This window comes from Solanum lycopersicum, chromosome 5 (assembly GCF_036512215.1).
Source record: "Solanum lycopersicum chromosome 5, SLM_r2.1".
NCBI classification, from domain to species: domain Eukaryota; kingdom Viridiplantae; phylum Streptophyta; class Magnoliopsida; order Solanales; family Solanaceae; genus Solanum; species Solanum lycopersicum.
The window spans coordinates 10,344,021-10,362,643 of NC_090804.1; the positions used below are offsets into that span (position 1 = coordinate 10,344,021).

General features: G+C 33.8%; 1 protein-coding gene across 1 annotated transcript; it reads right to left on the minus strand.

The window, feature by feature from the left end:
- Positions 1–350: 350 nt before the first annotated feature.
- On the minus strand, positions 351–2,386 carry LOC101266510 (glucan endo-1,3-beta-glucosidase 8-like). The gene is made up of 3 exons (XM_010322888.3): positions 1,778–2,386; positions 959–1,692; positions 351–795 (listed from the first exon to the last, which is right to left on the minus strand). Exons 1-3 carry the CDS (start codon positions 2,110–2,112, stop codon positions 461–463), a joined length of 1,404 nt encoding a protein of 467 aa, XP_010321190.3. The 5' UTR covers positions 2,113–2,386; the 3' UTR covers positions 351–460.
- Between the last annotated feature and the right edge of the window lie 16,237 nt (positions 2,387–18,623).

Consider the following 18,623-nt stretch of genomic DNA (forward strand, 5'->3'; position numbering starts at 1 on the left):
TATGTAAGAGTTTTTAATTTATAATAATATTTAAGGAAATTGATGTAATTACCTTTTTTGATTAGATATTTAATCAAAATTTTATTTAGTAAAGAGTAAAATAGTAATCCAATTTTGAATTTGGAAGCTTGCTAATAATAATAATAATAATAATAATTTATTATATTATTTTGATGATGAATAAATTAAATATAAATATAAACTATAGATGATAAATGTTATTAAATTAGATATTTTAATTAGGAATCAATCTAAGGAAATCTAAAATTTTTTTATTAAAATGATACAATTTAATATTTAAATTAAATATTTCTATAACATTTTAATTTATAATAGGGATAAAATCATAATTCAACTTTTAACTTTTTTTGTTTCCACTTATAATAACATATAATATGACATGATGATAATAGGTATATAGATAGATAGATATATGGATAAATGTAGAAAAATAGTTATTTTAGTATCTCCTGGTTAATCCAGTTCCACCATCCACCACCTCTGCAGTTAAGATCTCAATTGGGAAATCGCAGTCTGGAGTGGAAGGATTATTTGTTGTTATGGTTGCTCCTGATAAGTTGCATTTCCGCAAATCTTGATTAAAAATTTGGTAAAGCATATTATATGCATAAGAGACCTTCTCTGTGAAACTGAGGTTATCACACGTTGCACCAGCGCCAAACGCACTGCAGTCTGATTTCGCACAGGCAAACTCGTAATCTTGCAACACTAGGGACTCGTTGTGATCCGTTTTACCATCAAACACACACCATCGGTTTGGCATTCGCACCGTACCTTTTCACAATATATATATATATATAGCTAGTCATTATTTGGCACTATGTAATCCACATAAAATAATATTAGTAGCTTTGAAAATGTTAAATGCAAGAAAAACAATGTCATATGAAGCCGAGGAAATTATCCAGATGATCACGCAATTCAACATAGGTAGTACCTTTGGCAACCGAGGGCTTGACATCTCTGTTTTGCAGGGTGAAATCAATTTTGTACTTGGGTACACCATCGTGTTTATAGACACCCCAATGTCGTTGATAAGGTCCGTAATCTGTAACAACCAAATTCTCATCTGTTAAGCTAAGGAGATACATATTTATATCTCTATTTGGGCGGAGTGGAGTTCCCTCCTTCCTAGCAATATATTGAAGAAGGCCGCGGTTAAATTTTTCAGCATTTTTTTCATTCGCACTCACATATCCATCTGTAGGCCAACCAATTTGTCCGACAATAATCTCCATATCACCATAACCTGCCTTTGCTAGAGCAGAAACAAGTGTATCGTACATGAAAGTAAACAGATTCGTGTAGGTGTTATTTCCATCTACGATTTTGAACTTGGATTTATTATTGAAGAAAGCAAAGTCCACATCAAATCCGTATGTATAAACTGTATAGATTGGGAACATATGGATGACGAAAGGGGCACCAGTTCTGTTAATGCAATCGAGAAATTCCAACATTTTCCCCTTTATGTCTTCTCGAAAATCACCTTCTGATGGCTTGCTAACATTTGTTAAAACGTCCGTGAAATGAGGAGTTGTTGCTTTGACATCTGGGAGGTTGAATTTATCAAGGGCCTCTCGCGTCATATTCAGGTAACGGATAGTACCATTAAATTGTTTTTTCATATATAATGATTTTGTAAAGGGTTCGTTCCCCACGTACACATACCTACAAGTTAAATCAATAATAACGTCCATTAAAATGAAAGAACAATAATCTACTTGTTTTGATTATTAAATTCTATCACATCTACCTGAATTTAACTCCTTTTTCGGAATAAACCTTGATACGTTCATGAATATAGTCGTCCAGTTGCTTTTGCTCGACAACATTTTTTAAATAGTTCTCTTGTAAGGTGACGATGAGACCGATATTGGTGTCAGCAAAAGCATCAAGAACATGAAAGCTTGGTTGAAAAAGTCTCAACTCTGAAATTCCATTTTGTAAGAGTAAATCCACAATCATTGATGGAACAAGCTTTTGTGTTGCCATCCTCCCCCAACTTATGCCCAAGTAAGCGCCTACATGAATCTCACCACCAAACAATATCAATAAACTTATCCAAACAGAACTTATCTTTCTGTACATTTTGGGTTTTCGATGAAATTTTTATAGATGTAAAAATATTATGGTATATGAATAATGTTTCGTCTTATGTCTAGGCGCCTGTAATACAGCCCGCCTAATGGAGGAATGTTTGTAAACAAGAATTTGTGAAAAAAGGATCGTAACTTTTCCGATCAAAAGATTTAGTCATGCAATGAAACTTGAGATTTTTCCCTTCTAAATATATCTACCATGTTTTGTTTGTGTGATTGTGCATGATCGTCGGAAAAAAAAATTAAAAGTGGTTTATAACTTTCTCAAAATAGTATGAGAGGAACATTCTTATCTATCGTCTTTGAATAGTAAATAAAGAGGATTTTCTCTTGCCATACAATCTTATCTATCTGTCTTTAAATAGTAAATAAAGGGAAAACTTAGGTAAATGTGATATAATAAAAAAATATTTATCATTTATAACAATAACACTTTTAATTCATTTATAGTACAAGCTTAATACATATTACAATGAACAATTTATTATTCACATATAATATAAGTTTTAATGATGGATAATACATTTATGATCACACATTCTAATACACTTTTAAGACAATGTGACCATTTTTTACCAAACAAACACAATATATTTCAACAACAATTATAATCCTAATATATTGCATAAATAATTCACTCTTAATACATATTACAGATTTATCACAATATTATTATAAATGGTAATAAACAAAAAGTATCACTAAAATCAATAATTATTTTTTAAAATGTATTAATTCATGTAATTTTTTCCTAAATAAAGAGGAGTTTCTCTTGCGATACAATCTTTAGTTGAACTTTTCAAAAGAAGTAAAATTATTATTTATTTTTATTTTTTTAATTTTGTTTTAAAAAAATATTTTTACTTACTGCCTAAATAAACAGGATTGTCTTAACCCCTAGGCCACTAAAGTCATCTCTTGAAGCACCATATTTTTTGAGGCCCCATTTTTAAAAAACAATAACTTATACATGTTATTTTTTAAGAAAAATTTATGTGTACTGTGAGTGCTATGATTTCTACGTAGGAAAATGGATATGTGATAAATATAAACCTGATTTTCATAAGAAACAATTTGATGAAAATATGGATAAGGAAACCACTAAGTTCCTTGAAGACTCTTTAGAGTTGATTACTTTATATAAGCTTAATAAAACAAAGTATTTTTCACTTCAAAATTTGAACCAATTAAAGCATATAAGAATATTTTTTATTTCTTAATTAGTGGTAAAATATTGAGACTACTAGATGATGAAAATTTTTCAATAAAATATTTTCTTAACGTTGAACTTTCTTTAACCCATAATAGTTACTCTGATATTGATGGTTTAGATTTGTTTTTAGAATTAAACATGTTAAGAGGAATAATAAAACCAGAAGATAATGATCTAATGAAGATACTCAGTTAAATAAAAAAGCTTTCTTTTTCAAATACACATATTGCTTGTAGGATAATGTTAACAATTCTGGTAACTGTTGCTTCAGTCGAATTTTTTTTAAAATCAAAATTGATTAAATCTTCTTTAAGATTAACGATGTCTGAAGAGAGAATGAATGAATTAGTTATATTATCATTTGAAAAAGGATTATTAAAACAGATTATAAATCAGTACTTAATGACTTTTCATCTAAAATAGCTAGAAAAGTATATTTTAAAAAGTATATATGACGAAATAAATAAAATATTAAAGCCCCTCTCTTAAGTTTCGTTTTATGCCCCAATGTTGTTGAGTCGGCTCTGTTAATAAAGTTGAGCATTTTTTAAAAAAAAATCATCCATAGAAATAAGTACAAACAATGGCGTAGCTAGGAATTTCATCAAGGGTGTCCAAACTTTTAATAGTATTTTTTAAAAATAAAACGATAATTTAAACTACCAAAACAATAATCAAGCTAAGCAATATTTAATTGAATATAAGAATATTTTTAATAGAATTACAAGTGTATAATCCAAAACTAACATAAAAAAATAAATTACTATTGAAAACATGATTCAAAAATATTTTTACAATTGTACTCGACAAGGTTTCATATCCTGAAATGTTTTTATAATAGACTCATTAAAAATAGTACAAAATACTTTCTTTTATACATAAGACACTATACAACCGTCTAAAAATTCATCATCCATTCGGTTTCGCAAGCCATTTTTAATATACTTCATTGCCGAGAAAGTTCTTTCAATGGTTGCAGTAGCAACGGGCAAAAGCAAAGCAAATTGGTTATTTTGTTATAAAATAAAAGAACGAGAAGAAAAAAAAAGAGAAAATTATTGAGATTCTATTCTTAATAATATGATGATATAATTTGGGTAATCGCGTCTTGTATTTATAGAGAAAGAAAACCTTATTCCATAAGAATTTTTTTACAAAAATTTAAGGAAATCTTATTCTACAAGGAAAAGGTAATAAAATTTAAGAAAATCTTATCTATAAGGAAAATGTATTAAAATTTTAAAAAAAATAATAATTCAATTTTAATTGAAAAAATGCACAAGGAAAAAATATTAAATTTTAGGAAATCTTATTTCATAATGAAAAGATATTAAAATTTAAGGAAACAATTCAATTTTAATTGGAAAAAAATAATTTGTGTTAGAGGGGATTCAATCTTAGGTCAAGGAGGGATACGTGACACAATTAACCAATAGGTCACTAAAAGTTCATGCTAAAACTTTGCATGTCTTTTTAATTAGGGATAATGTTCAAGTACCCCCTCAACCTATGCCCGAAATCTCAGAGACACACTTATACTATATTTAGGTCCTATTACCCCCCTGAACTTATATTATTAATAATTTTTTACCCCTTTTTAGCTTACGTGGCACTATCTTGTGGGCCCAACGATGGTTGACTTTTTTTTTTGAACTAGTGCCACGTAGGCTAAAAAGGGGTAGAAAATTACATATAAAATAAGTTTAGGGGGGTAATAGGACCTTAGTATAGTATAAGTGTGTCTCTGGGATTTCGGGCATAGGTTGAGGGGGTACTTGGGTATTTTTCCTTTTAATTAAGTAAATTCGAGAAGTCAAAAATAACTGTAAAAATTGAAATGCGCGGCAGGGAATCAAACCCGGACATACTGTAGGGATTTCGCCAGCCATTGCCAACTCGACTGCGTCTTGTTTAGTTATTTTAGGGGGTCAAACTTTTATGTATATCAATATTGAATCAAAATTTCTCGTGTATATATAACATTTTTTTCGACAAAGGGTGTCCAATTGGACACCATGGAGACTACGTGGATCCGCCCCTGAGTACAAGCAAGAGTTCTAGGTCTTACCTTGTCAATCCTAATGAGGTAAAAAACCTCTACTAATTAACAAGTATGAAGAAGAAAAGAGTTAGAGAGAACTAAGTATTGTATGATCATCATATAATTTGCAAAACACTCTATGATGATATTACAAATAAGAACACTTGAATAGTGTACAAATGTGTAAAACCTGAAAAAAGTTATGTTATCAACCCCAAACTTAGTTTATCATTGTGTGAATTAAAAATGAAAGACAGCCATCTAATGTAACTTGATGTATTTTCATCTCATCTTCTTCTTCAAATCTGTCAAACTCGATAATTCATCATTTCTTCTTGTATGTATTGGGTCTTGTTGAAGCTATTGACATTGTCATAGGTTCTTCTTTGCAATCGCATCGCTAGGTGCCTTGGAACAAAGTCTCCATTCACTTTACCATTCAAACTATGTTACTTTCCATGTGTCTTCTTTTTGTTTTTGTTGTGTCTACTTCTTTGATGCTGAAGTGAGATATCCTGTAACACCCCGTATTCAAAACAGATCAAAAATTAGTTTTTCAGAAAATCTACAGGTGCAGACAGTTGCCATCAACAGACCGTAGCCTGACCCGCGGTCCATCCTGCACATCCGTCGATCGAGTTAGAAACCCCTCGAAATCTCAGCCCAGAAAATCTGACTAAGTGTTAGACGATGGACGGACCTACAGTTTGTAGGTAAAACTATGTTCCGTAGTCTGAGTCCGTCGATCAACACCCCATTTACCCATTCTTTGATACGAACAATGATTGACCAGCACAGACCATCGTTCGACCTACGGTCCTAGGTCTGACCGTATGTGAGAAATAACAGATAGTTAGGGGGGAATATAGTTGGGTCAACTTCATATGGTCATAACTCTTAGCAAAAAATGAATTAGGTGTCCCATAACATACCCACAGTCCACAAATATATAATTGAATTAGATTTCCATAGCCACCGATCTTGCTAAAATCAGACCTCCGAGTAAAAGATTATGCCCGTTTTAGTAAAGGTCTGTCAAACAAACCCAACTTACGGACCCGAATGATGGACCATCGATAGAACGACGAACCATCAGTCTATGTCGTCATTTAGTCCGACAACACTTAACTCAGGGTTCCCTTGGTCATTTCCCACTTCGTTTAAACCCTAAGATACGTCGTTTTGAACCTAAATCATCAGATTTTAGTCAGTTTAAGTGTAGAAACATAACTAAACTTACCTAAGTCAAATCATTAATGAAAAACTTAGAAAATTAGAAGCAAGAAAGGATGAAAAGATCAAGAATCCTAGTTCAAGAATGCAACAAATTTCCAGTAGTTCCAACCTCGAAATCTGAATATTTTCTGCGTGAATTTTATCACTATGCATGTGAGATTTCACTAGTGGGTTCCTTTCAACAATTAGGTCCCTAGTTTTCAGTCAGATTCTTGATTCCAATATCATGATTAGACTTAGGATTTTTAGAACTTCAACAGAACTTCATGAATTAATTAGTTATATGTTCAAAATCAGATTATTATGTTATTACTTAGATTACTGCATGAATTTCGGAATCCTAGCTATGTAGTTCTTTAGTTCTTGAATTACACATGCTAGGCCAGATATTTCAGTTACTTCAGATATACATGCCATATTTATTAATGCATCATCATCAGATTGATTGTTGCATTCTCAGTTTGCATGTTCAGTTTTGAGTTATTCAGAATTTACAGAAATTCAACCATAATGTCTTAATCACTTTATTCATTGGGAGTAGTATAATACCGAGATGGACTAGGATTCAAAGTACCCAAATAGTCCTAAAACTACTAGCCAAGTAGGTTGTAAGTCCTCTCTGTGGGCAATTAGTTTAGCGATCACGCCAGCATGCCTTTATACCTTTGGCAAGGTATATTGGATCCTCTCGATGGGGCATTTACATCGAACTCCAGATTTATCTCATGTGGTTTTATTACCGATTATTAGTGGATCCCATAGTTCAGTCAGACTCTATTGTATTGACCATTTATCAGTATACTCAGTATTCAGTTTCAGCATGTTATGAATTGGTCATTTCATTTAGTTATCTCAGTATTTAGAAATTTAGTATATCATGTTCACATTATTATACTTGCTTTTATTCTTGTTAAGTTGTGTTTTATTTCAACTTTATTTTATCCTACATGCTCAGTACCTTCCAAGTACTGACGCATACGTGCGCTACATCTTCTCGTGATGTAGGTTTAGGTTCTCAGCATTCAGATAATGCTTAGATTAATTCCCGATATTCAGTTCAGCAGATTCAGTGGTGAGTCCTCATTCTCCAAGGACAATAGTCATGAGTTTCTTTTCGGTATTTAGTCCTTTAGTTTCATGCTAGACTTAGCTGGGGCTTGTCCCAGTATTTCTAGTCATTTCGAGGCTTATTTCAGACATATATAATTTCAGCTTATTGTTGAGTTAATAACTTCTTTGTATTAAACTCATCATTAGTATATTTGTATTCCCCATATTTTTCGTTTAAATTATTATTTAGCTTCAACATTAAGTTTATTATCTTTAGTATGCTCGTGATTTTGCCAGCATGGTTAGCTTTGGATCACTTGTGTTCCTATGTTTCGTATCCGCGTCTCGAGGGTTGCTCGAGGCGTGAAAGAACTTGGTATCAGAGCTCTAGGTTCAAAAGTCCTAGAATGTCTGAAAAGCCGCGTTAAGTAGAGTCCTTTTCATGGGTGTGAAGTGCACCACATCTAATGAGAGGGAGGTTACAACATGTTTTAGGAAAACATCACTTTCTTGTTACTCTTATCGTGCGTAAGGTATGATCTTATTCCACTCTAACTTGATGTTCTAATTTTCAGATCATGCCTCCACATAGAGCTCACGCTAGGAATACGAATGTCAAGAATGCAAACACAGCTCCTTTGGTCCCAGATCAGGAAGTTTTTTGTCAGATGATTGTGAGAAAAGTTTTGCAGAATTGAAAACAAGATTGACTACAGCTCCTGTCTTGACTCTACCAGAGGATTCAAATGGTTATGTGATCTATTATGATGCATCCAGAGTTGGCCTAGGTTGTGTGTTGATGCAGTGAGATAAGGTTATAGTTTATGCTTCTTGAAAGCTTAAGGTGCATGAAAAGAAATTTCCAACTCATGACCTCGAGCATACAGCAGTGGTGTTTGCACTCTAGATATGGAGACATTACTTGTATGGTGTTCACGTAGATGTGTTCAATGATCATAAGAGCCTTCAATATGTGTTCACCCAGAAAGAGTTAAATATTCTCCAGAGAAGATGACTTGAGTTCCTTAAGGATGATGATATGAGTGTGCATTATCATCTTGGTAAGGCGAATGTAGTAGCAGATTCTCTTAGCACAGTATCTATGAGTAGTGTAGCCCATGTTAAGGAAGAAAGGGATGATCTAGTGAAGGATGTTCACTGTCTTGCTCACTTAGGAGTTCGCCTTATGAGCATATGAGACAGTGGTGTAACAGTTCAAAATGGGGCAGAATCTTCCTTGGTAGTGAAGATTAAGGAAAAACAAGACAATGATCCAATCTTGCTTGAACTTAAGGGTGCAATCCACAATCCGATAGTGGAGGTTTTCTCCCAAGGAGAGATGATGTACTTCGCTACCATGGTATATTATGTGTTCCTGATGTGGGTGAGTTGAGAAAGCATATCCTTGCAGAATCCCATAACTCCAGATATTCTATTCATCAGGTGACACTAAGATGTACCGCGACATGCGAGAAGTTTATTGGTGGAATAACATGAAAAGGGATATAACAAATTTTGTGAGTAAGTGCTTTAATTGCCAGCAAGTCAAGGTAGAACATCAAAAACTAGGAGGTATAACTCAATAGATTGATATTCCTACTTGGAAGTGAGATGTGATCAATATGGATTTCATCACAGGTTTACCTCGTATGCGCAAACAACATGACTCCATTTGGGTGATAGTCGATATGATGACTAAGTCTTCTTGATTTTTAGTGGTCAAGACTACATATTCGGCAGAGGACTATGCCAAGTTTTACATCAATAAAATTGTTAGGTTGCATTGGGTTCTTTTGTGTATCATCTCAGATAGAGGTCCTCAGTTTACCTCTTATTTCTGGAAGTCATTTCAAAAGGGTCTTGGTACTCAAGTTAACCTTAGTACAACATTTCATCCACAGACGGATGGACAGGCAGAGCGTACTATTCAGACCCTAGAGGATATGTTGAGAGCTTGTGTGATCGATTTCAAGGGTAGTTGGGATGATCACCTTTTTTTGTTAAGTTTGCCTACAACAATAGCTACCATTCCTGCATTCAGAAGACCCTTTATGAGGCACTGTATGGGCGTAGATGTAGATCTCTTGGTGGTTACTTTGAAGTAGGTGAAGCAGCTTTGATAGGGCCAGATTCAGTCTTTTATGCTATGGAGAAAAGGCAACTCATTAGAGATAGACTTAAGACAACCCAAATTCGTTAGAAATATTATGTAGATGTAAGAATAAGGGAACTAGAGTTCCAAGTTGATGATTAAGTTTTGCTGAAAGTGTCACCTATGAAAGCACTGATGAGATTTGACAAGAAAAAGAAGCTCAGTCCTACATACGTAGGCCCTTATAAGATTTTGAAAAGGATTGGCAAGGAGGCATATGAGTTAGAGTTTCCGGCAGACTTAGTAGCAGTGCATCCAGTCTTTCGCATCTCACTCTTGAAGAAGTGTGTGGGCTACCCAGCCTCTATATTGCCATTAGGAAGTGTGGTGGTGAAATATAGTATTTCTTATAAGGATGTACCAGTTGAGATTCTTGACCGTCAGGTTAGAAGGTTGAGAAATAAAGAAGTCGCTTCAGTCACAGCTTTGTTGAGGAGTTAGTCCATAGAGGGAGATACTTGGGAAACAAAAGCAGCCATGAAAGCCAAGTATCCTCACCTCTTTCCTTCCAATTCTGCTCCAGCTTGAGGTAATAGTTCTTCTTCAGTTTTTTTCAGTCATTCATGCATGAATTCAGTCTTAGAATCATGTTCCCTCAGTTTTTACTTGCTTTCAGCGTCTTTGCATTTTCTCGAAACTCAATTCATTCAGAAACTCAGTTCTCAGTATTTAGTAGTAGGGATTGCATCTATCTCCCTCTATTTCATCTAGTTTAGTCTTCATTCGAGGAAGAATGTTTCAAAGGGGGAGATAATGTAACACCGCGTATCCAAAACAGACCAAAAATTGGTTTTCAGAAAATCTGCAGGTGCAACAGATAGTTGCCATCGATGGACCGTAGCCTGACCCACGGTCTGTCCTGGACATCCGTCGATTGAGTCAGAAACCCCTCAAAATCTCAGCCAGAAAATTTGACTATGTGTCGAACGACGGACGGACCTACAATTCGCATGTCAGACTACGAACAACAGTTAGGGGGGAAATGCAGTTGGGTCAACTTCAGATGTCATAACTCTTATCATAAAATGAATTAGGTGTTCCATGACATACCCACAAATAGATAATTGAATTGTCTTTCCATAGCCACCCACCTTGCTAAAATCAGACCTCCGAGTAAAAAGGTATGCCCATTTTAGTAAAGGCCTGTCGAACACATCCAACCGATGGACCCAAACGATGGACCGTTGATGGAACGACGGACCGTCATTCCAGGTCATTGTTTGGTCCGACAACACTTAACTCAGGAGTCTTTTGGTCTTTTCGTACTTTGTTTAAACCCTAAGATACGTCGTTTTGACCTTAAATCATCATATTTTGGTCAGTTCAAGCCTAGAAACACAACTAAAACTTACCTAAGTCAAATTATTAATCAAAAACTTAGAAAATTAGAAGCAAGAAAGGAAAAAAAGGTCAAGAACCCTAGTTAAAGAATGCAGCAAGGTTCCAGCAGTTTCAACCCCAAAATCTGAATATATCTTCGTGAATTTCATCATCAGGTATGTGGGATTTAACTAGTGGGTTCCTATAGTTTTCAGAACCCTAGCTATGTAGTTATTTAGTTCTTGAATTAAACATGCTAGGCCAGATATTTCAGTTACTTCAGATATACATGCCACAGTTATTAATGCATCATTATCAAATTAATTGTTGCATTCTCATTTTGCATGTTCAGTTTTGAGTTATCCAGTATTCACCGAAATTCAGTCATAATGTCTTAATCACTTTATTCATTGGGGTAGTATAATACCGAGTTGTACTAGGGTTCAACGTACCCAAATAGTCCCAGAATTACTAGACAAGTAGATTGTAAGTCCCCTTTGTGGGCAATCAGTTTAGTGATCACACCATCACGCCTTTATACCTTAGGTCGGGTATATTGGGTCCTTTTGATGGGGTGTATACATCGGACTCCACATTTAGCTCATATGGTTTTCACATTTAGCTCATATTAGTAGCTTCCATAGTTCAGTCAGACTCTCTTGCATTGACCATTTATCAGTATACTCAATATTCAGTTTCAGCATGTTATAAATTGGTCATTGCATTTAGTTATCTCAATATTTAAAAATTTAGTATGTTCAGATTATTATACTTGCTTTTATGCTTTTTCAGTTATGTTTTATTTCAACTTTATTCTATCCTACATGCTCAGTAACTTCCAAGTTCTGACGCATACGTGTGCTACATCTTCTCGTGATGTAGTTTTAGGTTCTCAGCATCCAGATAACGCTTAGATTGATTCCCTATCTCTAGTTCAACATATTCTTTGGTGAGTCTTCATTCTCCGAGGATAATAGTCATAAGCTTCTTTTCAGTATTTAGTCCTTTAATTTAAGTTTTTGCTAGACTTAGCTGGGTCTGGTCGCAGTATTTCTAGTCATTTAGAGGCTTATTTCAGACATAGATAGTTTCAGCTTAGTGTTGAGTAAATAACTTCTTTGTATTAAACTCATTGGTATTTCATTTATATCAGTTATATTATATGAGTATTCCCCATATTTTCAGTTCAAATTATGATTTAGCTTTCGCACTAAGTTTATTATCTTTACTATGCTCATGATAACGCCAGTAGAGTTAGCTTGGGATCACTTATGATCCTAGGTTCCGTGTCCGCGTTTCGGGGATAACCGAGGCTGACATATTCCCATACCTAGATACTTTATCAAAGCATATGTCCAACAATTTTCTTCCTCATCCTCATTAAAAGAATCATCGCCCTAATCACTATCATAAGCTCTAATTGGACTAAATTTCTAATGCTAAGGCCTCTTGTTCATTCTTCTTTGTAACTGTACTTTTAGATACAAATTCCAAAGCTTGTGGGCTTAATTTTCTATCCAAAAGATGAGGCGAAACATGATCTTCATAAAAAAAAAAAAATCAGCCCACCTAGGATTACTCATCTATCTCTTTTTTTTTCTTTCGAGACCTCATAAGTTGAGGTGTTTGATACGACCATGGGTGGCATGATCACTGAATTGGGTTCGAGCAACATGGCAGCCTCACTTTCTTGAAAACCTTAGCTGCTTCAGCATTAGAGATCTATAAAGTAGGACTCATAACATTACAGTTTTTCGGTCCGCGTGCTACATACCCCAATTGGCGTGCTACTGATTGTAGATTATTATCTAAAGTGGCTCGAACAAAAGTTTTCTCCTTCATGGGAATAGAATCAACTAACTCTAATTCTTTTTCAAACTGATTTGTACAAACAATGTCCTTCGATTCACTACTAGATTAGTAGTATAGCTGCTGCATATTTTCAAGGAGCCCACTTTTGGATTCTGAACGGTATAACAGTACCAGCAAACTTAATCGACCTACTAGTTTTTGAAAAGATTGCAATATAATCTTCCTTCAAAGTTAACCGCAATAGCACATGTCGACTTTCTAATAACCCAATGTTACATGCACCCTTAAATACTAACTGTAGAGGCAATATTTTCCATAAATCTGGAAACTTCAAGGCCTTCCATGTGACAATTCGGTTGTGAGAGCGTATTTTAGATTCTCCTCCATGAGAAATATTTCAAAGTCTTTGGAGTCAAACACCACTGTGGGTTCTCCATGTAAAAGATTGTCTGGTTTGAGAGATTTCTCAGTAGATTGTTGGTTCCATTGATTGACAAAGCATATGTACAACCTGTATTAGGGTTGACATTTGTCTCTCCACAACCATAGACTGGGGAGAGGATGAAGAAGTCATGGGTTCTATTCATGCCATATTTCAATAGAGAGAGAAGACATATCAAAACTAGATTTTATAAAAAAAAAATAGTTATTATACAATTTGAATTCAATATTATAAAAAAGAAAATCAATATTATATATTGTTGATCCGTAGTTATCATTCAAGAACAAATATAATATATTTCTAACAACATAAACTAATTTAAATAGTATTTTAATGTTTGAAAGTCACATATAATACTTAAAATACATTTGTTTTAAAAATATTTTAGTTATATATTCACAATATGCACTGGAACATGTACATTATATATATAATATATTGAATTCAAAATGTATTAAAACTGTTGTTTGCATTTCCTCTAATTAACTATGTTTAAAATGTACTATACCTTATTTAAATATTTAAATACTATTTAAAATTAGTTTATGTGTTGCTATATTGAAATTGTGTTCGAAATGTATTATATATGTGTTTAGCTGTTTTTTATAAGAAAAAGAAGGCTGATTTATTTAAGAGTAAAATATATGTTATAACTCGTAAATAAGACTATATGATACATTATCTATGTAAATTAGTCTATGATATAGTTATACCTTTTCTATTTAAACTAAATACTGAAAGGTCTATAATGAGCTCAATATTGTCACAATTCAAAAACTCGAGTTATGATGACACCTATTATAACCCACCAATAGGTAAGATAATACATATCCCTGACACCTATTATAACCCACCAATAGGTAAGATAATACATATCCCTGAACGACAAGTAAATACATATTTGGGTAGAAACAACAAACAATTAGAGATTATAAAGAAAGAAAAAACAAAAAACACAACGAAAAGAGAGGAAGAAGAATAACAATATATATATATATATATATATATAGACACACACACATATATACCAATTAGAATAAAAGATTCAATCCGACAACCTGGGGGACTTTAGAAGAAAGCTACTATACGAGTACAAGTCTCGAAAGTGGATCAAAAACTACAGACTTGTCTCGAATATAAAAGACTAGTCAAAAACTATATACAAAAGGAGATAAGGTGATCTAGGACGACATTAGCTCATTCTCAATCTTCGAAGATCTTTGCAGCTGGCCTGAATTGACAATGTATGTTGGCGTTAAGATTTGCATTAAGAAAGCAGATGGAGAGTGTGGTATGAATACCAAAATAACAATTACCCGGTAGACATCATAGGCCGACTAAGCTGGGAAAGTAAAGGCAATATGAAAAGTAAGAGAGTAACAACAACTAGAGGTCAAGTAAGACAATTTGTAATGGAAGACTAAGTACAAAGCACAGGATTCTACTGAAAGGACGATATGGAAAAGTGAAGTAGCTAGCTAAAACTTAACTGAGCCCCCATAAGCCAGAAGGTATACTGGTGTGCAACATAAAAGTAAATAACGCAAACAGACTCCTAAAACACCGATGAGTATAAAGAAGATCTAAGGATAATACTAGTTAAGTCTAAAACTATCCAAGAACTGAAACAATCATCCACAGATTTGTATCTTTGTAAAGGCAACCCGAAGAACCCAATAGAATCACAATGTCAGGGGTTGATGAGTCCACAATTTGGACTCACTTATGACTTTATTTTAATAGATTTAGTTTCCTCAAATTCATAATTTGTCTCATTAATTGATGCAAATCCTTAAGTTTCACGTATTTGAATTGAGAGACAAAGCACGGACACTATCAAGCAAAAAAAAAAGGAACAAGACGGTTGAAAGAATGAAGAAATGAAGGTCTAAAGATTGCCTAATGTATTAGGCGAGTCGCCGGATGGTCTTAATCTCTTCTAAAGTTCCAGCATGTTGATCCCTAAAGGAAAAGATCAAGTGGGCGCTGAAAGTGAGCAGTCGGCATTTCACCGAACAGTTTCGCGAAGCAGCACCATATCACCCAATGATTCAAATGCGAAGATGTTGAAGGCAAAACTTGAAAGGCGATGAAACAGACCAAAAGACGAATTGCCGAGTGTATGGGCGATCCCGACTAACTGCACCGAGTGGTCCTTTGCAGCACAAATTTTTGAAAACTATAAATACCCATTTAAATTTGTAGCTTAGTATCAATAGAATTATTATCTTATTTTGGAACAAAATATTGAATTTTTAGAAAATATTTAGTTTTAAGTTTTTGGAGACATTGTTCTTGAGCTTTGAAGATTTGAAGGTTTTCATTTCCACGAAATTGATAGTTGGTCTTGAAGAATCTTCATTCTTGACGTGATTAAAGACATTATTTATCATACCCATTTGATAGAAACACTTTTCGGTATTGGTTTCTATCTCTTTTTCATGTCAAGCTAAAACTCCAATTCTTGGGGTATGATTATGCGAATATGAGTTAAATTTACTTCTGGGTATTGCTCATTGATAGTCTATTTGTTGTTTAAATGATATTTTGTTTAATAGTTGTGTTTGAATTAATGGGATTATAGTTGCAAATATGATTTCATCTTCCTGTTTTTGGCTTGCTTGAGAAAGGTTTTAAAACTAAAACTACTCAATCGATAGCATGTGGTTATTGGGTCGTCGTGGGTTCAACGAGAGAGAGGGAATCCTAGACCTTCTCTCACACATACAGATCGAGAGAGTGAACGGGATAAGGCGAAGGCGAAGGTTGTACTTAATTTCTGCAAATCTGTGTACAAGAGAAACCATTTGATTCAGGGTAAATTGTTCGAGAGAAAATTTACCCTCACTAAAGTCTAGCTTAGTTATAAATGTTCAGCTATTAACTATTAATAGCATTTACCGATTGCTTATTTTATCCCATATTCCTATCACATCCCAAGAATCCTGTCTCCCTTATTCGTATCTTTATATTTTTGCTATATTTTTAGTAGTTGAATACAAAAACCCCATGGATAATTGACACTGTCGTCAACCTTTAACTTACAATGTTTGTATTTGTTAATGTATATATCTATAATTGATTATAACATAACATTAATTTTCTATTAATTCTTGAAACCATTCCCTGTGGGAACGATCCCAACCCTTTGGGTAATATTAGTACTCACGATCATTGGCACTTGAACTAAAAGTAGTGTCCTGATACGTCAAATCAAGGTTCAAACTCGACTAAAAAAGTGATGTCCTGACTTAAATTGTGGCTAGTATGGATATACATGGCCTTAAACCCTGGATAATAGGAATGCGCACGGACCTTAAATCGCGGCAAATAATCAGGATCAACGATTTCGAACCGTGGCTTGTAGACTCTGACTATCTCTAAATCACACACTTTTCCTTCACCAGGAACATCTCATAGTGCAAAACCATTTGTAGAGTCATTGGGGACCCACTCCAGCTCCAAATCCAAGACCCAAACCAAAATAGTCTGCAATGCTAGAAATTGGCAAAGAACACATCTGGGTCGAAACACAAGGGAGATTATGAATGAACAATTACAAGAGTTAAGTTTTCGCCTAGATAAGGATTTAAAGTATCAAATCCAATATTGCTACATCAATCTATATGGAGTGAAGTCGTCTGAAGCAAATTCAGAGATATTCTATGGGATAAAGGTTCCAATCACAAATCTAAGGCAGTCACTCGCCCACACCTAGGCTAAGGCCAAGAATAAGCTACCAATAACTGCACAATCAACCAAAGAGATACTACAAGATGTGATGCAATCATGAAATAAAGTAGGTATGCTCAAATCTCCCAAAACAACCAAAAAATAAGACAAAGCAATGTCTTCAATCAGCAAAGTTAGCTAATCGATATGGATTTATGATCACAAGCCCAATCGTAAGTCTGGTAAGTCATAGCCTACCTCAAAGCTGACTGTGCGAGATCTAAAACACTTATTCTAAAGCTTTCTCCTTTCAAACAACCTCCGAACGTTAATACCCTATCAAATAAACGATCACTAATATTAACACCCAATTTTAGCCTTCACAATATAAATTAATCATCGAACTTCTTAAATTTTCAACGATTTGAAATAATTGCCTTTATAAAATTCAAACTATTTTTCAAGTCAGTTTGAGTAATTCCGTAATTTTTATGATATTTTAAACTAATATATAGATTCTATATAATTTTGTATGTATTTATGAATATTCAAAAATCATCTCAAAAAAATTTTGTTTGATTAAATATTTGGTTAACTAGTTTAATTATTCAATAATTTATATTTTTGAGTTAATTATTTTATTTAGTTAAGATTAAAAAACTCATTAATTAATTAATTAATATGAATTCATGTTATTTAAGTTTTAGTCAACTTCTCAAATTCAATTGACCACAATACCAATTCAATGGACCTTTTTTTTTTGAAGTAAATTGCCTATCTCTTCAAAGAAATTTAAAAGATTTTGAATTTTGCTCAACAGATTTCTCTCCCCTTTTCTGCCCGTTTCCCACAAATTTTCAGTGCTAAATCTTCTGTATATTCTCTCTTTCAGTCACTGTGAAGAAGAAAAAGGAGATTAAAAAAAACAAAGAGAAAAACACATCTGGAAAGAGTAAAAAAAAACAGAGTATTTGAGTCTCTTATATTCGAATACAGAGTTCTTTTTTAATTCTCCGGAGCTCATCGAAATCATCTCATTGGTGGAATTTCTTCGCGGTCAAGCTCATTGTTGGGTTTTATTTTTCCTAAATTTCTTACTATAAATAGGTTTTCCTTTTAGGAAAAAGTTTTGGATTGACTAATTCTTTTTATGGTAGGAAAATGTTTAGAACTCTATAAATAGAGGAATGTTCCTTCTAACCTAATCAGCGTTCACAATGTAGTCTTAAGGGCTTTGAGAGTTTTGCTTAGGGGAGAATTTATGGGTCACAAGCTTGATACATTATCACTTGTGTGAGCCTCCCATATATTCCGAGCGAATTGGTTGAGGTTATTTCTCTCTGTATTTTGTACTCTCATATTTATAGTGGATTTTTCATCTCCTTTGTGGACGTAGGTCGATTGACCGAACCACGATATATCTTTGTGTCTTTTGGTATATTTCTCGTTGTCTTCTTACTCGTGATCTTTCGAGGTTTGTTTTGCTAGCTTCCGCATTTACACATAATTATTTTCGGTCCTAACAAGTGGTATCAAATCCAGATTCAATGACGGAGTCAGGC